Here is a 24,331-nt window from a genome sequence, read left to right as displayed (position 1 = left end):
ATATGACTCTCCGGGCACCCGGGTTGGCCAGACTGGGTTTTCCAACTTTGGATGTGAATTTAATATATTTCTATTGTAGCTAACGACTTGAGCTTCCAGGTAGTTTCTTAAAATTTAATTTTCTATCGATTTATGTGCACAACCCTTTAAAAAGGATCTTTGAACAGGACGAACAAAGGCCAAACCCGGATGCCCAATGGAAGGCTTTAAAAAAGGTGTCCCTTTCGGAAAATTTATAATTTTTGCAAATGGTATCGCAGGTCCATCAAAATTGACATTTGTGAACTAGAAAGTCGCAGTAAGACAAAAAGAGAGCGCTCAAAGGTCAAGATAAAAATTTCCATCACTTTAAATATATTTGTTTCTTTATTTAATAAAAAAGTTATTCAAAAATAAAGTTTAATTATTAACTTCGCTCCAGAAATGCACTCGGAAGTTTGCGTTTGCTTGTCGACGAGGCGAACGCTATTAGAAACAATTTTTTCTTGGACTTTGGACCCGGAACCATCTTCGCTACGGTGACCGCTAAACAAAAAGTTGCCCCGTCGAATATAACCCTTTAGATTACGAGGTACTAGATTATCGAGGAAGAGTCACGTTAGAAGGATTAACTGGACTTGTTAAAATATTGTGATGGGTGGTACAATGGGCTTTTTCAGCCTTCGATGCAAAAGCCTTTCTTACCTAACCTAATACTCGTATAATATAAACATGTAGAAAGATGCATGAAGTGAAGAATACAGGCGATTGCCCATATCGCGGTCTCGCTACTCGGCTTACCTCTAATTTGTTTTCGTTCTCATTTGCAAAGCCACAAAAGTAAGAGTCACATATTAAATACCGACTGGCACACTTCCGGAACTGACCTGCCCGTAGCCATGTAAGTAAATATTCTCAGCGTACACACATTTGTGCTGTGTACTTATACGTTAATCAGTGTCAATGCGTATTGTTGTCTTTAAGATTTCTGTTATCACAGGGACCCTGTTCAGCGCACATGCGCGAGCGCATACATCTGTATGTGTGTATGTGCGCATTTACGCGACCGCAATGCAATTCTACACTCACCGCAGATCGTGAAATGTTCAAGCCGGGCGCCCATTCAAATATTTTCCGCATGCTGTACGGCGCACAGCGCTGAAGCCGCAAAACCATAGGCAGCACCTGCACACTCCCAAACAAACATGCATGCACTCATACTCCTATATAAGAAATTACACACGCACAAAAGTGATGTGCGCCTGAAAGTGTGCATATATGCAAGTATTTACATACGTATGTATGTACATATGTAAATACATATTTTATCAGTTGCTAGTTCTGATTGTAGTTCGGTTCGTAGACTTCATACTCGCCACACTCCTGACGTCAAATCTCCCGAAATAGGCGCGGCGCCGCTGCCAACACTTGTTGGTTGCTGGATGTGTGGTTCGATGTTCGTTGGCAGCCAGCCACTCGCCGGTCACTGCGCTGGTGTATGTGCCTGGCTTCCAAGTGGCGTTCAATAATATCAAACTTTTAGTAGCGTTGTTGTCACCATTTGGAGCAGTTCACTTGTGAATACTTTATTGTGGACTATTTGCTTTTTGGTGTTCGCTGGTTCCCTTTTTGTGCAGTGGCGTTGAACTGTTTGTGTGATTTATTTATTTGATTGAAAGTTCGTATTGCATTTTATGTAAATAAATAAAAGAAAAAGAAACAGTGAACTCGCGTAAGAATTAACTTTTCATTAATCAACATAAATTGAAGTGCAGCAGCGAAAGGCATTTAAGCGGTGGAAAATCAACGGTGTTTTATAAAGTGAATTTCGGAGTCACAAGTCAGTTGTGCCATAGTACAATAGCACGAATAATGATGTCCAAGAGCCCTTTGGGTGAGTTAGTATTTGAAATATATTTATTTTTAACGAAATATCGTATTTATTTTTTTAATATTAATTTCATACTTTTTTACAGTAATTTTTCAATTTATTTTATTTTTAATGAATATCGAATTTATTTTTTCAATATTTTTTCATACTTTTTTATCAACTCCTAATTTATCAATTCCAAGCTTATCAAACCTCCTTTCTTCTTATCAAGGCCCATTTTTATATCTTCAATATAACTGCATAGGAATGTGGCCTCCAGATTGTTTGCTCTACTTATTTTAAAATTTCATAATTACATTTTTTTGGAAGTGAAAGTAAGGGCATTAAGTAAAATGTGCGTCTCTCTAATCAGCGGCTCTCGAAAGAATACAAAAAATGCATGAAATGCTTTCGAAATTGTTAAGTTACTTAAGTTACTTTCATTTCCATAGAAATGAATGATCGAAGTGAATTTAAAGGCTTTGGACACTGCAGAGTCAGGAAAAAACGAAATAGTTTTTTGAATTTTTTACCGCGAAACAATTGCATAAATAAAAATTCTGAAAAATATCGTTTATAACACTTATGATAAACTATAAAAATATTTTTTGTTTTTCAAAGTAATTTATAGTAAAACGGCGGCTGCTACTCAACTTTTATTCGACTAAGTTTTTTTGAAATACGCTCGACCGGATCCACTGCACCGGAAATTCTTAGTTTAGGGTAAACATTTTCTTTAATAATACATACTTCTTAATTTTTTTTGTGTATCGTTTTTTGTCGAAAATGAGCAAAACTAAAAAAACAATGTTCCGAAACTTTTTTATAAAAAAAAAACATAATAAAAAAATTAAAAAAAAATAGTCTTAAAACAAAATATCTTTTGAAACTTAAATCAAAAAAAAAAATATAGTGAAAAACATAATCCGTGAAGAATGTAATCAATATTTAAAAAAGTCTTCTGAAATTGGCGCTTACACCCTTTCTGGGTGTTTGGCCGAGCTCCTCCTCCAATTTGTGTTGTGCGTTTTGATGTTGTTCCGCAAATGGAGGGACCTACAGTCTCAAGCCGACACCGAACGGCAGATATTTTTATGAGGTGCTTTTTCGTGGCAAAAATTTACTCGGAGGTTTGCCATTGCTTGCCGAGTGGCGACCGCTATTAGAAAAAACTTTTTCTATTATTTTACGGAGATTTTTCATATTTTTCTTTTTTATACACGGAGATTCGAACCTACATTCTCTCCGAATTCCAATCCCTTCGGCTACGGCGGCCGCGTTCTGAAACACTTTTATAAATAAATTATAATAATAAATAAAAAAAAAAAACATTTTAAAAATAGTCCATGCGAATGTAACCAAAATTTAAAAAGAGTCTTCTGAAACACTTTTATATAAGCAAAAAACAAAAACAAAATATTGAAAAAAAAATCTTCCGAAACTTTTATAAAAATAAAAAAAAAACATTTTGGAAAAACAAAATCCGTGCAGAATATAATTATGAATAAGCAGTTACAATTTCAAGTCAATCGGCCAAGATTTGTTCGAGTTAAGAGTCCGGCCAACTTGAAAAATGCATTTTCGAATAATAAACGCATTTAAAGCGTTTGGTATTGTACGCATCGAACGGAAAAGGGCTGCATCGAGAATTCGAAATAGAAATATTTCTGAGTAGTTTTTTCCCATCCGAATGCCTTGAGCATGTCATTTTTAAGTTATTGGTGCATCTTTTTTTAAATATGTAGATTTTTTTGAAATATCCTAGCGGTCTCACACTTTAGATTATTTACATTTTTCTCGTTTTCTTATTAAATAAATAAAAATATTTAGTGAGTTCTTAATGTATGTATGTATGTATTGCACATACAGACAGTAAGTCAATTTAAAGTAAACATTTTGTTAACAGTGATCACCCCTTTGCACACAGTGACAAACCTCTAAGTGCCATGGACACAGACTTCTCAGACAAACCATCTGATACCCGCAAGTGGAATAAGTTCATTTATAGGAAAGCACCAATACGACATCAAAATTAAATGGAAAGCTTGCCTTTCAATCAAGTACGCATCTGTTACTCATATTATATCTTAAATTTGTAAGCATTCTACTTTTTTCAATAGAAATAAATTAAAAAAAAATTGTTAAGAACTGCTCTTCGACTGATCTTCAGTTGGTTAGTATTGTGCCACAAAATATTTTTTATGAAAATATAGGGTTTTTCAATTGGCGCGGTTCGATTTTGGCGCCCTGTGGCAGCCATTTTGTTTTGGTGACATCTGTCAAATCTTTTGTTCATTATTCAGTTGCTTATGCCAAATCATCATGGCAAGTTACACGATTGAACAGCACGTTCAAATGATAAAACTTTATTATCAAAATGAGTGTTCATTAACGCAAACGTTGCGCGCATTGCGCCCATTTTTCGGTAGACGTGGTGGCCCTTCCAATTTCTTATGGCCCATATTGAACCATATGGACCTAGACGACATGTGGTTCCAGCAGGACGGCGCTACGTGCCACACAGCAAACGCCATTTTATTCCATTTCAACATCTACCCGCCCTTATTGAAAACCCCTTTATAACCGAGAACCGAAAACCACATTTTGTATATTTTAAATTATTTTTATGTTACAAATAGTCATGAAATCATATATGACCATATTAATCAACTATACTTGTATATGAAAAATATTCAAAAATCTAAAAATATTTTCGAAAAATAATTTCTCCAACTTCTGTTTATCTAATACTTTTTTGTATTGCGAAGAAAATCAGGTGCAAGCCATTTATTGGTTATTCCACTTATTATTTCTATGGCAAAAGTCATGATTCTTAAATTAAAATAATTAATACTGGTGCTACTCGGTTTCCGCCGCTCCATTCCGTAAAAATAAACGCGTTCTATGGAAAGCGTGACTTTGACATTTCATTTTGTTTTCATGTTATTTTACCAACGGGCTTGACTCAATTGGTAGACATTTAAGAAATGCAGAGCAAGTACGCAATTGCAGAAAGCACGGAGTGTAGTTGAAGTAAGTAAGTTAAACAATAATGAGTCCATATGATGTAATAATCGAAATAAAACTTTAATCAAATGGGCTTCATCGTAAGCTCAATTTTACTGCCTTTGATGACTGCATACTTAGTACAAAATGCTTCTCTTAATTAATCTCAAAATGCTTCTAAAAATTGTGTAAAATTGGAAATTATGGCATAGCATATACCAACTTTTGTTGCAGTGCTATTTTGTTTTTTTTCATATCGATTCATGCCAACAAATTTTTTAAAACTTCGTCTGGGGGTACCCTGAACCCCGCAAACCCCCCCGTGCGCACGGGCCTGAAATAAAGAAACGAACATGAATGAGTCCCACAGATACTTAAAACATTGAATTCTGTAAAAACGTTACAGCAATCTTCCCACTAAGTTGTATACCTTTCATGCAAGCAATCCGAATTTTCATATTCGCAACTGTGCATTACTACATAATTAATTTTATATATATCAATTAAAAGTGCTATGCAAACGCATCTACGTCTAATAATAAATTATTTATAAGGCCAATTATACAAATTTTATTTATTATCGGAACGCTATTAAAATCTTAACTCACCAATACACAAGAAGAATAAAAGCATAGCATCATTAAATGCGTAGTTTATACCTAGCATAGACTATAAATAGTATCAAAACAACAAAAACAAGCGGAATCATTTCTTATCATATGTACACAAAAAGTAATAAAATAATGGTGCATATCAGCAAGTATATTAGTGTGGCATAGTCAAGTGTGTAGGCAAATAATTTGTGACGGGACGAATGTCATCAAAAGCTGATTTGGTACTCTACATAAGGCATTGTTCGACTTAGATAAGAGAGTTAACAATAATTTAAGTCGAAGTATATGGGATGAAAGTTCAGAATGAAAAACAATAAAAGAATAAAAAAAAATAAATTAATTAAATTTAAATATTTATGTATATACATTCCATTTTATTTATATATAGTCCAATAGTCAAAAGTAAAATAAAATAAATTAAAATAAATCAATTAAAAAAAAAAAAATTAGGTCTCAAGAAGACGATATGCTGCTTCTTAGAAATATTAATTATAATTTATAGCTAGCGGTTAATTTTTCTAATTTTAATAGGACATCAAAAATATTTTTTTTTATATTAGGCGTAGTAAAAATAAAATAATTTAATTCATTTGTCGTCCCGGTGGTATCGTATAGCTTCGAAATTGTAAAATGGTCGTCTACTGAAATAGAAAATCTACAACGAATAATACGTACAATTATGACTAAATACAAGTCACGTCATCCAAAAAGCTCTGTCGTTCGAATGATGCTACCTAGAAAAGCGGGCAGCAGGGGACAGATTGATGTTGGAGTACTGCATGACAAATGCAACTTGAACAAAAGAGCATACTTCCAACATAAGTGCTCCAAATCCGATCTGCACAAGGCCGCAATTGCTACGAAATCAGGAAAGCAACCACAATAGATGAAAAAATCCAAAGATGGTCTGAAATGGCTGTCCACGGCGTATACCGAAAAGACTTGCTGAGCCCACATGTCGACCAAAAATTGTCGCACTTATGGCTTACCAACAGGTCGATATTTGCCGAAACGGAGTGTATCATTTTCGCCATACAAGATGGTGTGATTCCAACGAGAAATTACATTAAATATGTAATGCGAGATCCAAATGCCGCTGCAGACAGATGTCGAAGATGCAATAGTCGGAGTGAGACATTAGACCACGTGCTAGCGGGATGCACCACATTGGCAAACTCTATGTACCTGAAGAGACACAATGACATCGCGAAAATAATCCATCTAAAACTGACGCAGATGCACAACTTCAATCCAAGCAAAATACCGTACTTCAGATACACTCCAGAACCTGTTCAAGAAGACTCCAACTACCTTCTATATTATGACCGAACAATTTTAACAAATGCCACAAGAGAGGCCAGATATTTTCCTGATTGATAAATCTCAAACGACTGGTTATACGAGGGGTGCCTTTTATATGTCGGGATTAGAGAACAAAAACAAATTTTAATCATCGAAAATCACTTTATTGTTTTTCAAAATATTCTCCATGAAGATCTATACACTTTTGCATGCGTTTGAACCAATTGTCGAAGCACTTTTGTCACTCTGAATGAGGTACCTCCAAAACATGCATTCCGAATGCCACAACCGCTTCTTCAGGTGTCGAAAAACGTTGACCTCTCAGTTTGTTTTTTACGTACGGGAATAAAAAGAAGTCATTCGGTGGCAAGTCAGGACTATACGGCGGATGACCCATTAATTCGGTGTTTTGGGTGCTCAAAAATACAGTTGTTTGAGCCGATGTGTGAGAGCTCGCATTGTCCTGGTGAAGAGTGATCCGTCTTTGGCGATTGGTTTTTCTAATTTCTTGGAAGAATACTGGCAAACAAATGGTTGTGTACCACTCAGAATTTACTGTTCTGCGTTGTTCTAGTAGTACGGTCGCGACAGGTCCAGTTTTTCCGAAAAAAAGGCGACCATTTGCTTGGAAGTGCTTCGTGCGCGAACAACTTTTGTTGGATTTGGCTCATCTTGAAACACCCATACAGTCGACTGCTGTTTACTTTCGGGCTCACACGCGTAAATCCATGATTCATCACCTGTCACGATGTCATAGACATATTTCGAAGCCCCGCGATCGTATTTTTTGAGCATTTCCTTCGACCAATCGACACTAGCCTTTTTTTGGGCGATTGACAAATTGTGTGGGATCCAACGCGAATAAATTTTTTTGACAGTCAAATGTTTATGCAATATTGAATGTATGCTGGTCCCACTAATGCCTAAGATTGTCTCAATCTCACGATAGGTCACCTGACGATCTTGCAATATCAGTTCGCGCACAGCATCAATGGTTTTCGGAACAACTGATTTTGGACGACCTTCACGAAATTCGTCTTGAAGTGAACTACGACCACGATTGAATTCACCATACCATCGATAAACACTGGTCCTTGATGGAGCTTCATCGCCAAAAATGAATTAAGTTCATCCATGCAATGTTGCTGAGTTAATCCACGTCGAAAGTTGTAAAAAATAATCGCACGAAAATGTTCACGATTTAATTCCATTTTTGGACCGAGATGAATCTTTTAAGTTACTGTAAACAACACAAATAGCGCTGGTATTTCAAAACGTTCTGAGTACGTAAAAGCCAAAAAATGTCAAACTTTGCGATACAGCTGTCAGTTGCCAGATTGCAACACCAGGGTTGCCAAATATAAAAGGCACCCCTCGTATATGTAGTTGATATTGCTGTTCCTCTAAACAAAAACATGCAAAAACATATGCGGAAAAAATATTCAAATATTCTGACTTAGGCATTGATGTCAAACGCCAGTGGAAGCTAAGGAAGGTGCACATACTACCAATTAACATCTCAGCCCACGGACTAGTGCATAAAAACTTAGCAGACAGCGTGAAAACTCTTCAACTCCCAGAATATTTAATTTTCGACATGCAGAAAGCAGCTTTACTCAATTCTTGCCATATTGTCCGAAATTTTTTACAGTAAACGTTTTTCTTGTTTGTAAAATTGTTAACTATTTTATATAATATTTATAAACATTTATTTAATTGTAATCTCTGCACTTGTTATAAACTATTGGCTTGCAGCAAAGCTGTCGCCAATTAATGTAAATCACTCCTTTCTTGGGATGTAATAAAAAAAAAATAAAGTAAAATAAAATGAATTAAAATTAATCAATTTGGAAAGAAAAACGCAAAAAAAAATTAATTAAAAGAACAAATTAAATATATTAAATAAAATAATAAAACAATAAATTAAAATTCTTCCACAAGAGTCCTTCCACCACCAACTAGACGAAATCAAGTACATAGCGGCTGACATGAATCGTTGGAGAACATTTATGACCGCCCTACGTATTGACTAAGAGTGATATAATATGCATTATGACGTTTTTCTTAAATATTAGTTAGTTTTTCTTAAATATTTAAAATAGTAATAATAATTAAATGTATTAAAAATTTTCTTAAATACCTACTTTCTTTTATTTTCAATTGAGAATGTCTTTTATGTCTATGCATAATTTATCAAGGAATAAAAAAAAATTTAGTCCCAAGAAGGGGATGTGGTGCTTCTTCGAAACCTTAGCTATAATTTTTAGCAACGCCTTTATTTTTCTAATTTTGATAACAAAATTTTACCGTTTGCCATTAGATGCCTCCAGTGAGTAATTTCTCATGAAGTGTACATAGAAATGTATCTCGCATCGGTAAAGATAAAATATATTAAAATCGTTGAATTCTTCAGTATCAAGGTGAATGGGGGAGTCAAAGTAAAGCGAAAAATACTCAGAACTTTTTACTTGGCTTAATAATTACTTTATAAATATTAAAATAAATAAAAATTGCAATAACTTTTTTTTTTTTTTAATTTCTATATTAACTTTTTTGAAGATAACTGATATACAAATACATGCTTTGTTAAGTTTCTTTTTCATCTTACTGTTTTTGAAAAAATATAATATTTGTAGTATTACAAAAAAACAAATTTTAATTTCCAAATTCTTTTTATTACCTTGTAATTTCTAATTGCATTGAAGATTTTTTTGTTCAAAATAAAATTTTCACTCATTAATAGATTCGTTTGATAAACAGATTTGTGTAAATTTTCTTTTTTTGTTGACTGTGCTTTTTCTTCCATAACAAAAAATTTGAGCATTTACGTCAGCCTATTCCATTCGCCATCTCTCTGCTAGGCTCACTTTACGAAAAACTCGCATTGAAAGCAATAACTGTACATTTATGCCAGTTGCTTCATCCATTCGCCACTTGCTAGCGCTTGGCGAAAAGAAGAGGTTTTTTGTATGGAACAAAAGGCTTGACACTCCAGCGGATAAAATGATCAAAAATCACCGGTATTTTGTAGTCCCTGAAATTTGTATTTTCTTATACTAAAATTCAATGAGCTATAAAACTGCATACCCAGAAAAATTTTGACAATTCTGCTTTGACAGTTAAAAGTTTTGGTGAAATTTTGAAAAATTTCGCTACATTTTGTACATAAAATTGTAAAAAAGTAGTGGTGTGTTTATAACTTTGTAACGGGGTGTATATGAGGTACGATCTAATAGTTGTTGGGGCAATTATATTTGTGTATATTAGCAAACAAGAAAGATAGACAATTTAAAAGTTTAATTAAAGCAAACAAATTAAATATTCAAGAATATTTGTCCGACTTATGTGTCGAGTAAAGCACTCAACGTCCATTTGTCGAATGTTTTCCTTTATGCACTTTTGGTTGTAAACTCAAAATCAATCAGCTGTTCATGAAATTTGCCCGTTTATGCGTTTTGTGGATTTATGTAATAAATTTATGTTATTGTGGGAAATATTATAAATAAAAAAGAATTAATAATAATTAATACTGGAATACGATTAAAACGAACTTAATATGAAACCGTACATGTGTAGCGCCTCTCACAGCCTTAATAAACGTATTCGATTTCCTATCAGCTTCGTTGGTGGCGGCTTGTTAAGCAAATATTTATGAAACTCACTGCTGATTAGATAAATGATTAAATATCGTATGGAAAGCTTCCTACTATTAAATTAACACTTTATCTGGAGCATTGTTTGTGCTGTAATTCTATTTAGATTCATTTGGGATCATAATGATAGACATTTGTGATTTGAATATTTGCATTGGAGTAGTGAGATGCGAGAAGGAGGAGCTCCATTATTTTATCTTTACTGGGAACCTTCTGCTCGAATATATTTGTGTTAGTGAACAATCTCGTTTATGAGACAAAAAGTCGCTAAATACCGCGATTAGAATTACAACTTGAACTTGATTTGTAATAGCCTGCCTTATCAGCTAAAATATTTGCAATGTGCTTGTTCTTGTTGCTTTTTTAATGCATCAGTTGAGTGCAACCAGCAAATGCAAGTTAGAAAACTTAATTAAAACTGAATTTGAAAATGTATTGGGTGATTTTTAAGAGCTATAGGAAATTAAAAAAAAAAAAACGCACGTAAAATTCAGAAAAATGCGTGAAATTTTTATTTAAATCCATAGTACAGTCCATATAATTTAATGTTTGAAGATTATTTCATGCAAATGTTGACCGCGACTGCTCTTCAAATGGTCCATCCGCTTAGGGGGCGGCCATAAATTACGTGAGATGTTTAAGGGGGGAGGGGGTCGAGTCAAATCTCATCTAATCTTACGGAGGAGAGAGGGGGGGTCTCGGCAAATATCACGCAATTTTTTTCTGATTAAAAGAAAAAAAAATTATACTATTTTGGTCCATTATCCAGATTGTACATGCTTAAGATTTAATCTTAAGCGTAATCGTAGTATGATTAAGATCATTCACTAATTCGTTCGAAAGAAAATAATTTCATTCATACTTCGACGTTATACATTACTACTGTCAAACCACCATATTTGTTTTATACCAAACTAGCGAAAACCCGCCCGTTCCGCTGGTCGTCTTTAAAAAAATCTAGATTAATTAATTAAATTAAGCCGAAAAATACTGTGTGTTTTTTATAAAAATTCTCGCGCATGAATAGTAATGAAAGAAGTTTTGAATAGTAGTAGCAATTTTTATTAAGAGTTACAAAGGGAAATTGTTTTTCATTTTTTTTTAGGTCGTGAAATGCGATGACCTACAGCCCACGCCGGAGTGATCTGCATATGATTCTTCACGACCGTTTTCTGCCACCTCCATACCCTATCACTCAGGTTGATGGACGTTTGACAATTCCGGACTTTAAAGAACATGGCGGAAAGTCATTTGCTCCATTTCTAATACGCCCACCGATTCAACCGCTGAATGCCTTCATCAGCACGCCTTATGATCTCTATTGCCCAAGTATACGTGATGATTTAGAGAAAAGATGCTGCAGTACATGCGGTATTTACTTCGCATCTATTACAAGAGCTGCAGAGCACAGGCGAGCAGCTCACATTGCACCAGCTAAGCAAGCGCGTATGTTCCGCAATGTGCGACCCTCACGGATTGTCACAAGACGAGCTAATGAGTTACTGTGCGCAAGCGTCAACGGCTTAGAATGGCTAGATCAGAACGAAGTTGAAGGAGCAGATGATTTTTCTGAAAATCATATGGACATGTTGGTCCCAATAGCCTCTCTGGAAACCGCGCATTTTTTTTTTTCTTTTTACAATAACAATCCCACGCGTTTACATAAGAAACCCACATTTTGAAAAATCTCACGTGAGATTGGGGGATGGGGGAGGGGGTTGAGCAAAATCTCACGACATCTCATCAGGAGGGAGGAAGGTACAAAAAATTAAAAAAAAACACCTCACGTAATTTATGGACGCCCCCTTAGTCCAATTTTGGCATACTCTTTCCAATGTTTCGGCCGGAATCTCACATATAAATGCTTTAATGTTGTCTTCCAATGCGTTAATTGAAGCAGGCTTGTCTGAATAGACATGAGCTTTAACATAGCCCCACAAAAAATAATCTAAAGGCGTTATATCGCACGATCTTTGTGGCCAATTGACAGGTCCCGAACGTCCATTTGACAAGTCCATTGTTACGCGTTCTGTGGGGCATGTGGCACCGTCTTGCTGAAACCACATTTCATGCAAGTCAAGCTCTTGCATTTTGGGCAAAAAAAGTTGGATATCATTTCACAGTAGCGCTCACCATTCACAGTTACGTTACGATTCGCAGCATCTTTGAAGAAGTACGGTTCAATGATACCTCCAGTCCATAAACCGCACCAAACTGCGACCTTTTCTGGATACATTGGTAGCTCTTGCAATTCTTCTGGCTGATCTTCACTCCAAAATCGACAATTCTGCTTATTTACGTACCCATTGATCCAAAAATGAGCTTCGTCGCTGAACACAATTTTTCGATAAAAAAGTGGATCTTAAACTTTCTTAACAGAACACGCATTTTTATAACACGAAACAAAACACGAAACGTGCGTCAGCTGTTTAAACCAACTGTTTAAAAAGATAATAGCTAAAAAACCACCCGTTATTATTGCATATTAATAAAGTTGTACCAGAAATGTGTTAGCAGTCTGTGATAAGCCTTACTTTTTCTCAAACTATTTACTAGCCGAATACTCCTACATCAAAATTTTGTATTATGTAAATATACAGGCATCTTTGCTTTATGTTGGAGGTAAAATGTAATAAAACTTTTAAAAAGAGAGTTTATCCCCCTAGCTTCCATCCTTCTTACCTTTACTAGAGTCATTTCTCTATATGAAAAAATTCTTTCCAGATCGCAAAAGGACTGTTCAACCAAAAATACTGCTGCTATCCTTTTTCACTAAAGCCTATAGTATTTGCTTGTATAATGAGTTAAACTTTTATAAAAACTAGTATACACTAAATGAACCAAAGTAAAATAACTAAAACTAGTCAAAATATCGCACACCCATTTTATTGTCCATTGGTTATGTCATTTCACTGAAAGCCTGCGCCGTGCATATAAAGTTCAATTTCGCCCGAGCATAGGCACTTCTTTACCTGCTTGAAACTTGATTTGAATACTATTCAAATACGTCAATTGAGTGCATTCGCACCCAACCTTTCAACTTACCCGCATTTGCATTCAATTTGCTTATGTATGCAAGTAGATTATTGCACTCGAATGCCCATGATCGTGATCGTGCATTGCCTTCATGGCGACTATAAGTAATATATAGTAAGAGGCTTAATTTGTAGCGGTTTTTGAAAACTCTTACATGCATGTATATGTATAAGTCTAAGTACGTATGTATGTATGTATATGCAAAGTGAATTTATGTAGATTAATGCTGCTGGTGGGCGGAGATGCAAAAAAAAAAAAAATAGCTAATCTAGGCAATAATTATTTTATATAAAATGTTTACAAACAAAGGCGAAAACCACGTGACTGCGGTAGTCAATTCTCATTAATCAGTTGTAATTGGAGGCAATACACACTTGTATACATATTTGAATAGTTGATATTAAATGTGCGGCGCATATAGTTTGATCAGTGTAGAACAAGATTCAAATTACACTGTGCAACACAAAAAAAGAAAGTAATATCCGGCATGAAAACTGGTACGAACTAATCTATGCGAGCCACAAGCCACAAAAGAAAGTTCTCCAAGGAGGTTTGCAATTTGAGCTTGTATAAAGAAGTAAGCGAAAAGAGGGGAGAGCAAAAGGAAGCGGTTGATCCAGACTCAAGACGGCGTAACTTTTAAAAATTTCAAGCAATGGCGATAACAATTTTTTAGGAATGTTGATCAGATGTGGCAACCAAACAAAAAACAAAAAAAAAAAACAACAGAAGTCAAATCAGTTGACTTTTGATGAGTTTGGACAACGTTATAAGTTTGTCTAAAAATTGATTTATTTTTCAGTTTGAGTATAGTAAGTAAAAAAAAAAAACAAAAAAAACAATAAATACATTTTTTTTTTTTTTTATATATTATAATATTAATATTTTTTTATAATTAATGTCATTAATTTTTTAGGATGAAATATACTTAAAAAACAATTTTTTGTAAAAAATTTGATTTGTTTTTAAAAACTTTTTTGTAGAAAGTTTAAATTCTGAAATATTTAAGAAGAATTTAAATTTTTTGGAACAAATTAAAAAAAGAATTGTAAAAAATTTAATTTGTTTTTTGTAATAATTTTAGATTTTTGTTTGAAACTTTTTTTCTGAAAACTTGAAAAAAATTTAAAATTTTTGTTAAATAATTAACTTTTTTGGAAAAGATTAAAAAAAAATTGGTAAAAACTTTAGTTTGTTTTTTTTTTGTAATAATTTTACATTTTTTGTTAAAACTTTTTTTTTCTGAAAACTAGAAAAAATTAATATCTAAATATTTAGATTGTTTTTTGTAATAATTTAAAATTTTTGGTTAAAAATTTTTTTCTGAAAACTTCAAAAAAATTAAAAAAAAAAATTTTAATATATTTTTGTTAATTAATTAACTTTTTTGGACAAAGTTAAAAAAAAAAATTGTAAAAAATTTATTGTTATTATTATTAAAATTGTAATATAATTATTTTAGATTTTTTGTTAAAACTTTTTTTTCTGAAATCTTGAAAAAAATTAAAAAAAAAATTGTAAATAATTTAATTTTTTTGTAATAATTTAAAATTTTTTTTCTCAAAATTGGTTTATTTTTAGGTTTGAGTATAGTAAGTGAACTGAAAAAATAATTTTTTTAAAGTAAATAAAGTTGAGAATAATTAAATTTTTTTTCTTAACATTTTTATGTTTTTTTTTTGGATGTAATATGCTGTAAAAACAGCATTTTTAGAAAAATATTTGATTTTTTTGTTAAAATTTTTTCTAAAAATAAAAGTTTTTTGTAACACAATTAAAAGAAAAAAAATGTGTACAAAATTTCAATTTTTTATTAAATTCTTTTTTTAAAAATGCGGAAATACGGCGTTGGTCGGAATCACTTGTCTAATTAATTGTAACAATTTTATAGTTTCTTCCTATAGAGAAAGAGAGAATTGAAAAAATGCACCGTATAACTCATTGGGAAAGAGTTCTAAAAGATCGCTATGCAACGCCTTACTGCGAGTAACCATTCCCTTACGCTGAAAAATCTTTTAACAAATTTCAATCACTTCCTGAACCAGTGAAAGTAGGATTTTCTTTTAAGCTGAAACACTTTTATATCACGTATTGAAATCCATTATTGGCTCGAGTGAACATATAATTTCTTTCGCATGTATTACAAAAATCATTTTATCCTGACTTAGGTGTAGCCACAATAACTAATAACGAACTAAAATTGAGCTATCAGCTCCAGTTACATATTTAAGCTTTTTCTGCAATTTCTATAGTCTACTATAGTTTACAACGCCGAGAAAACACTGCTCAATAACACTAATTTCCTAAAACGTTTTTTCGTTTTCCATTTCACAGTCCAAACAGCACGTTTGGTGCGTCATGGCTTCCAAAAACGGTCCGCCTCAACACTCCATTCCAAAGCCTCACCAGCTGTCTTGCCAGAGATACAAAGCGAAATGCCCGACTGTGACTATCAACCACCCCAATATACAGGACTAAGTTACGAGAAAGTATTGGAGATACGTCAAAAGCATATCACACCCAACATAGTGCCACATTTCAAGAAGCCACTGCTGATACACAGCGGGCACATGCAGTGGTTGTTCGATCATGAGGGTCGTCGTTACCTGGATATGTTTGGCGGTATTGTTACGGTTTCCGTGGGACATTGTCATCCGTAAGTAGCTGCAGGGTTCTTAATTTTTGCTCTTTCTACTTTTCTGCTCATTCAACTCAAATAGCAAAGTCAATCTCGCTTTGGAGCAACAGATCAACACACTCTGGCACACGACAAATATTTACATGCACCCGAAATTACACGAATATGCCGAACGTTTGACGGCCAAGTTTCCTGGCGATCTCAAGACCGTGTGCTTTGTAAACTCGGGCTCGGAAGCGAATGATCTTGCAATGCTCATCGCACGCATGCACACAGGCAACCAGGACATTATTACATTCCGCAATGCTTATCATGGCATGTCACCCTACACGATGGGATTGACAGCGCTTTCAACATGGCGTTTTCCGCTACCTGGCGTCAGCAATGGTATACAGCACGTGATGAACCCCGATCCATATATGGGCATTTGGGGCGGTGCAGCATGTCGCGATTCACCAATACAAACTGATCGTAAGTGCGAATGCTCACAGGAGACTGGCTGTTTGGCCGGCGCTCGTTATTATGAACAACTGGAGGAGGTCTTCAAGTATTCATTGCCACGCGGACGTGTGGCAGCCATGTTTGCCGAGTCCATACAGGGTGTTGGCGGTACTGTGCAATATCCCAAAGGTTATATCAAGAAGGCGGCAGAATTGGTGCGGGCCAACGGCGGCTTGTTTATTGCCGATGAGGTGCAAACCGGTTTCGGACGCACCGGTGAACACTTCTGGGGATTTGAGGGTCACGACTTCATACCGGACATAGTTACAATGGCGAAGGGTGAGTTTAGTGAAATTGCGTAGCTTAATTTTTTTGCTATAATTAAATGAAATGTTTTAATTTCAAACACACAGGCATTGGCAACGGCTTTCCGCTAGCTGCCGTGGTGACTACGCCTAAGATTGCTGCGGCCTTGGGTCAAGCACTGCATTTCAATACCTACGGCGGCAATCCAATGGCCAGCGCTGTAGGTATCTCTGTGTTGGACGTCATTGAAGAGGAGCAACTGCAGAAGAACTCATTGGAAGTGGGCACTTACTTCTTGCAGAGCTTGGCGGGTTTGCGTGATCGCTTTGAAATGATTGGTGATGTGCGTGGTAAAGGGTTGATGATTGGCATTGAATTAGTGTCAGAACGCGCTACGAAGACGCCGCTCAGCGCGCCGCATGTATCGGAAATCTGGGAGACCTGTAAGGATATGGGTGTGCTCTTCGGACGTGGCGGCCTAAATGGCAATGTGAGTAGAAGCATTTGAGATTATATAGAATTTTTAGCCGACTCAACTACATAGGAATTTAGAGGTAGCACTTAAGGAAAAATTCGACTTTTGTAAGATTTTTGATGAAACTCTTTTTTAATTTAAACGCACTTTAAATATAAAAAGCTTCAGTTTAACCAACATACCTATGTACATATTCGTTCATGCTAACCACACCCCTATTTTCTATCCCATCACAACTTTCTCTTTCCCTTTATCTTTTTCAGGTACTCCGTATTAAACCGCCAATGTGTATTACGAAATCGGATGTTAAATTTGCTGTGGATACTTTAGCGAGCGCCATGAGCGAAGTTTTGAATAGGAATCAATAGATGATGAATGCTCAAATCCTTCGAATGACTAAATACCCTTTTTGCATATATTTTATTTTCAAGACTAGTCTTTCGGCATTTTGGATGAAAACTAGGCAATTAAAAGCATTCAATTAGTTTACCTGTGTGCTCATATAAAGCACTAGTATTGTTCGAGGTATTTAACTACTCGTCTGCCGCGCACTATCGTCCATCGTTCCTACAGCGCACGTTCGTTACAACCAAGAAACACACATCCTAAATGTAGGCTAATTCGCACAAAGCTTTAGGTGTCAAATTCTAACATTTTTCAGCGGTGCTTAACTCTTCAGTTCCTAGTGCCAAGCAGAAGTCACGAGAGTTTAAATTACTCTTTAATCCAAAGTGATGCTAGAGCCACAAAGACGTTGCCGATGACTTCTATTCTTCAATAGAAAACATCACTAAATTTTACCTGTTAAATTCCAATAAAAAAAAGTGCTGCCCTAATTTGTTTGAAAGCATATTCAATGTAGTATAGAGTAATGCAATTATTTAATTTGGTGATTTTTCTATTTTAATTCAAAAAAAAATAGTATTTGCGTGTAAGTAAAATTTATACACAATAGAAGCTATTTCATAAAAAAGTTTTCTTAAAAAATTTAATTAAAAAAAGATATATATAACTTATTTGTTAACTTTTTGGCACATATGCACATAAATCAACTAAATTTGGCTTTGGAATTGGAGAATTATAGCCTAGGCAGACGATGGCGTTCATTGGAATTAACGACTTAATTCGGAATTATCTGACAACTAAATTTATTGACAACTAAACTTAATTCTTTTAATTTAAGCGGATTAAAGAATTTTCGATGGCAACATTGCCGAAAAATTACAGTTAATGTCTATTGTGAATGAAAAATAATGAAACGTTTAAAGAGAAGAACAAGAAAGACTATATACAATGCAAGTTTGCACTAACACATTTGAAATGACATTGATTGTTTTGATATTTCGGAGCAGTTTGAGAAACTGCAACTAAAGATTTTTCTGAAATAAATAATTATTTCTTAGTATCAGAGCAGCTAATGCTCGTGTATTTGTTGCTGCGGTCCATCTTTTACTCACAACACTATCCAATAAGCAAATCAGCTGTTCACTATCAACCGTCTGTCATACTACAATTTTAATCAGAATACACTGCGCCGGTTATCACGATTAATGCCGCCGTCTGTCTACGCTATTTAGCGCCTGTGTGCGAAGTCTACTTTTAGGTGATGACTTTTATGTCACAACCTTTTCATTTATTCTATTTCGAAAGTATATAAGTCTTTGAAGTGTTCAATTTTATTTTTATCAACTTGCATTTATAGTTTTTAAGGCTTTCTATTTCGCTTGCATATCTATTTTACAAAATACTTAGTTGAAATATTAGGTTTTATAGATACATACATTAAAAGTAAGATTTAGGTCAGAAATTAAAATGAAAATAAAAGAAATGTTGAAGTGTTCAATTTTATTTTTACCAACCTGCATTTATAGTTTTTAATGCTTTCTACGCCACTTACATATACATATATATTTTATAAAAATTTGGTGGAAATATTGGATTTTATGCATAAAACGTGAGCTTCACAAATTAATGGGACTTGTGCATTAAAGGCGAGTTTTTGCTTATCATTTTTTACGCATAAAAATCATCTAAGTCGATCTCAAACATTTGCATTTACATTCAACCTCCAACTGTGGGATCGAGCTACTACTCACGCTTTATGTAAACGACCCATTTATTTTGTAATATGTTATAAGAAATGTTATAGAAATATCTTCATATGTTAATGTTGTATTATTGGTTTTGAAAAGGTGTTTTATTAAAAAAAAATTTATAAAAAAAAAATTTAAAAAAAATATATGAAAAAACATTTATTAAAAAAAGTTTGTGTAGTTAGTGTAGTATACATAACAGAAGTGAAACTTTCAAGGCAGACAAGGAAAGAGGGATAAATCCGAGAGAGAATGAGAGAGAGAGAGAAAGAGAGAGAGAATATATATCTAAATAAATTTACAACATTTGCAGAGAATACAAATAGACAAAATTTATAAAAAACGGAAAAGGGTCGACCGGTGTAGGTAAACGCCGGACACAAACCGTGGCAACAACGCACACTACTCCGAGCGTTTATCACCCGCACAAGCGCAACGATTCCAGGACCGCAGCAGCGGCATAAATTACCACAAGGCAATACCAATAAATCCGATACCGGAATGGATAGCACTTTCTAGTACGCACAAGCACTAGCCAGGAAACGAAAATAAGCGCCAAAAAGTAGGCACGAAAACAAACGCCAAAAAACTTGGGGCCAAAAAACGCCCCAAACAGTAGGCACCAAGGAATTATAACGCCAAAAAGTAGGCACCAAAAATATAATTCCTACATGTTTGCACCAACAAACAAGCGCCAAAAAGTAGGCAGTGTTATTTCTCACTAGAAATTAGCAACCACAAGGAAAACTTACGAAAAATAGCTCTCCGAATAGCTCTCTCTCTCTCCTTTTCCTCTACGTTATATCTTTTTTCTCTCTCGCGGAACGAAAATGCCCAAAACGTTGCATGGCCTTGAAACCTTACTCTTCATTCTCGCTCGTCCATCGACGACTAAGAAGTTTCACTTCAAAAAATATTTTATAAAAAAAATTTATGAAAAAAAAAAATAAAAAAAAAAAATATTTTATAAACAAAATTAAAAACTAAATAAAAATAAAGTTATATAAAAAAAATTAAAATATACATTTTTTTATTAGATGCAATACTTTGTCACATACATACTTACGCGTCTACCGTTTAACCCTAATATTTCGTCATTTGGCTATCCGTAAACACCAATTTTGAATGACTCGCTGGAGGACTTCGGTCGTTATCTCGGGAACAACTTTAGTAACGTTGCCGCAATGGAAGCTGGTTGCCCACAAAGCATTTAGACTTTACACACCCCCACAAATAAAAGTTCAAAGGTGTGATATCGGCCAATCTTGGTGGCCAATCCATTGGTCCGAGACGAGGGATAAATTGCTCACCGAAACGACGACGCAGTAAATCCATTATTTCACGGGTTGTATGGCAAGTAGCGCCGTCTTATTGAAACCAAATGTTGTGCAGATCACGAGCTTCAATTTCAGGCATCAAAAAGTTGTTCATCTTGTTGCGTTAGCGTTCGCCATTCACTTTTCAATTGGCGCCAGCTTCGTCTTTGAAGAAATATGGGCCGATGATTCCTTCAGCCCATAGGCCGCACCGAACGGTTGTTTTCAATGGATGTTCTTGCATGGCTTCGGCTTGCTATTCAGCCCAAATACGACAATTTTGCTTATTGACGTAGCCATTGAGCCAAAAATTGCCTCATTGCTAAACAAAATTCGGGCCATAAGTTGGCTTGAGCGCGCGATGAACACTTTTCACAGAGCGTCGATTTTCGTATTACAATTGCACGATTTTTAAACGTTGTTGAGGCTTAAACCTTTCCATGACAAAAGTCAATGAATACTGAAAAAACGTATATATTTAGTTTGCCGGTAATCACGCGTGATCTGTAAAAAAAAAAGTATTCGAAAAAGTATCTCCAATCTGAACACCCTTTATGTAAATTACAACCTCACTTTTAAGGTGTAATTAACAATTTAGCCACGAAGCTATTATCACATTTTTATCACTATCCTCCCTTTCCTGCCATGTAAATAGGTACATTTAGAATATCGCTACTAAATCCTTTCATAAATAGAAACTGTTTTATTTATTTTTCTTAAAATTCTATGCTCATAATTTCCAATTCACAAAACGCCTTTTTGCACCTAGAAATAAATTACTTCTGAAGTCTTTTCAAAGCAAACAAAAAAAAAAAAAACAACAAATAATGCTAATTCATATTTTCCTAACCTTCTCTAACCTCCTTAGGTGCTTAGCATTCGACCGCCACTCTGCGTCACCTACGACGATGTCGACTTGGCATTAAATGTTTTAGAGACTGTTTGCAAGCAACATCTGGAGAAAAGATTACGCAATTGGCGCAGAAATGTATAAAGACGGCGGAGAATGCTGCGGATCTACTCTAAAAGATTTCATAAATATCCGGCCTAGGACTGACACTCCAGCAGCATTCCACAAGACGCATGTTTTGAAGAACATTCATGCAGTTACAACAATGGCAACAACATGCTGATTATACCGAATAATTAGAAGTGCTCTCTGAACGTACAAAATTTATATGAACATAGTTTTTTATTTTTTAAACCAACTAAAAAGCTTGTCGCATTTTGAACAACTTTTTATAAAAATTTTATATTTTATACATAACAAGCTTTTACATGTATTTTATAACTTTTTAAAATAAGTTTATATGTAATATTAAAAGTAGGTAGAATTAATCAAAGTAAAACAAAAAAATGTTTCACGTGGCCACCAGCTAAGAATTGCGCATTGAATTTTTTTCCTTTAAAGCTCTAAAATATCCAAAATTAAAGGGACAGATACCTGTAAACGGCCATATTTTCCTTGATATTTATTAAAATTATTTAAAATGAAGAAGTCAATATATATTTTTTTTCAAAATTTTCATACAGTTTATTTATACATTAAAAAATATATATATATTTTTTTTATTTTAATCATTTAAAATGGCGAATGTAGACTCAATTCTTCCAGGAAGTTCGCAACAGGTCTTTTCAATCGGCGGACATTGTAGCATCGGCGTCAGTGATATACAAAAAACCAAAAATTGTTTTGTTTATTAATGTCATAATTTCTATATGAATTAAAAATCAAATGAAAAAAAATCGCGAAATAAAATGCTTAAAAAAATGAATTTTGGGGCGAATTTTCTATTAGTTTTGCCTCGAAAAAATTATTTTTTCGAAAACTTTAAATTCACATAGAAAGTAATATCATAAAAAAGATGTGTGCGAAATTTCAGGGAGATCGACCTTTTCGACCTATCGTGTACGTCAATTTGAAAAATATAGTTTTGAGAAAAACGCGTCTAAAGTCGACAACGTAACTATACCTTTCCCAGCGCTCGAACGCAAAGAATAGAGTCGTCACGGTTGACGATAATGTAAGAAATACTTAAATTTACGTTCTAAAAATTTGTTTGACATATTTTTAAAGGATTATATTAACATTTTATGAAAAAAAAAAAAATTTTTCCGAAATTTTACAGGTATCTGTCCTCTTAAATCTACTTCAGAAAATGTTTAACATGAAATAAATTTGGTATCTTCGCGATGTGGGCGCAATTAATAAAACAATCCCCGTTAGGCTGACAAGATTTCACATTTATTTTGTTCAACACTAAAACTTAGAATAAATCGGTTTAAAGTCCATATGTAAATATATATGGAATCTGGTATCATACATATACGCGTAGTCTATTACAAAATTGCTTTAGCAAGCTAACAACGGCCTAGAACAGGAATAAACATATGTACATATATCATATCAAACAACCTACTTACAACAATAACCCTAATGCACATACATACATATATTTACAAGAAGTTGATATGCAGCATAAACTACGTTATAAGAATCAGTTTCACATAGCAAGTTTAACTCCGCTAGGTCTGAGGACCGGTCTTTCAGTGCAAGTTTAATAGTTAGATATAGTAGTTACGAAAAGAAGCTTATAAATAGAATGTAAATAATTGTAAAAAACAAGCAGTATACAAAACTAGGTTTACAGTTATTATATAACTCGAATAAGTACATACTACTGTGTCCAAAAAATAAGGTGACATTTGATTTTAAACTGCGCGCTTTGAAGGATTAGGAGAATTCTTTTTTTTTTTAGGTTGGTAGTACTGTGAGTGACATCTATGTCAAATTTCATGTGAAATATTCATTTACTGTTTGAGATACGCGTCGTTTTGTGAGCTGCTAAAAGTGAGTTTCTCGTTTTTTGCAATGTCGAAATTTGTTGAGCAAAGAATTTGCATTAAATTTTGTTTGCGGAATCAATTTTCGGATACGTTGAGGATGGTGCAGAAAGCCTTTGGTGATGAGGCTATGTCTAAAAAAAATGTTTACAAGTGGTATAGTGAGTTCCAAGCCGGTCGTGAACGTGTCGAAGACGAAGAGCGTCCTGGGCGACCATCAACCTCAACTGACGAAGCTCACGTCCAACAAATCAAAGATTTGGTGTTGAAAAACCGTCGATTAACGATTAGAGACCTTGCTGATGATGTTGGCATATCGAAAGGCTCAGTCAATACCATTTTGAAGGATGTTTTGGGCCTCAAGCGCGTCAAATCTCGACTGGTACCGAAAACATTGAATTTTTTGGACTCGTAATTCGTGATCATTTCATCAAAAACTCAACCCATATCGTTCCGCAACCACCGTATTCACCTGATCTGGCACCGTGCGACTTCTGGCTCAAAAGACCGCTCCGGGGACACCGTTTTGACACGATAGAGGAGATTCAAGCCGCAACGAAGACGGAACTGAAGGCCATCCCGGAAAGTGACTACAACCAGTGTTTCGAAAATTGGAAAAAACGTTGGCATAAGTGCATTGTGTCGGGAGGGGATTACTTTGAAGGGGATGAAATTGATTTGGAAGAATAAATAAAGAATTTTCAAAATAAATACAATGTCACCTTATTTTTTGGACACAGTAGTATGTACATATACAT

General features: G+C 34.5%; 1 protein-coding gene across 3 annotated transcripts; it reads left to right on the top strand.

The window, feature by feature from the left end:
• The first annotated feature begins 1,538 nt into the window (after positions 1 to 1,538).
• Positions 1,539 to 22,537, top strand: LOC129240970 (alanine--glyoxylate aminotransferase 2, mitochondrial). 3 transcript variants are annotated; one of them, XM_054877064.1, is made up of 5 exons: positions 1,539 to 1,873; positions 15,795 to 16,116; positions 16,181 to 16,878; positions 16,953 to 17,335; positions 21,598 to 22,536. In XM_054877064.1, the coding sequence occupies exons 1-5, from the start codon at positions 1,852 to 1,854 to the stop codon at positions 21,721 to 21,723; spliced, it is 1,551 nt and encodes a 516-aa protein (XP_054733039.1). In that variant the 5' UTR covers positions 1,539 to 1,851; the 3' UTR covers positions 21,724 to 22,536. The 3 variants fall into 3 exon arrangements, with proteins under 3 accessions (XP_054733039.1, XP_054733040.1, XP_054733041.1); XM_054877065.1 differs by lacking the exon at positions 21,598 to 22,536 and adding an exon at positions 17,584 to 19,528; XM_054877066.1 differs by lacking the exon at positions 1,539 to 1,873 and adding an exon at positions 14,207 to 14,272 and having other exon boundaries at positions 21,598 to 22,537.
• The last annotated feature ends 1,794 nt before the right edge of the window (positions 22,538 to 24,331 follow it).

The sequence above is a fragment of the Anastrepha obliqua genome, chromosome 3 (genome assembly GCF_027943255.1).
Source record: "Anastrepha obliqua isolate idAnaObli1 chromosome 3, idAnaObli1_1.0, whole genome shotgun sequence".
In the NCBI taxonomy this organism is placed as follows: Eukaryota; Metazoa; Arthropoda; class Insecta; order Diptera; family Tephritidae; genus Anastrepha; species Anastrepha obliqua.
The sequence above is the reverse complement of the archived record's forward strand: the minus strand, read 5'-3'. Positions and strand labels throughout refer to the sequence as shown.

Coding starts and splice junctions, on each gene's coding strand:
- LOC129240970 (XM_054877064.1), top strand. CDS start 1,852: ATGATGTCCAAGAGCCCTTTGG. Junction 1,874..15,794: donor GATGTCCAAGAGCCCTTTGG/GTGAGTTAGTAT, acceptor TCCATTTCACAG/TCCAAACAGCACGTTTGGTG. Junction 17,336..21,597: donor GTGGCGGCCTAAATGGCAAT/GTGAGTAGAAGC, acceptor TAACCTCCTTAG/GTGCTTAGCATTCGACCGCC.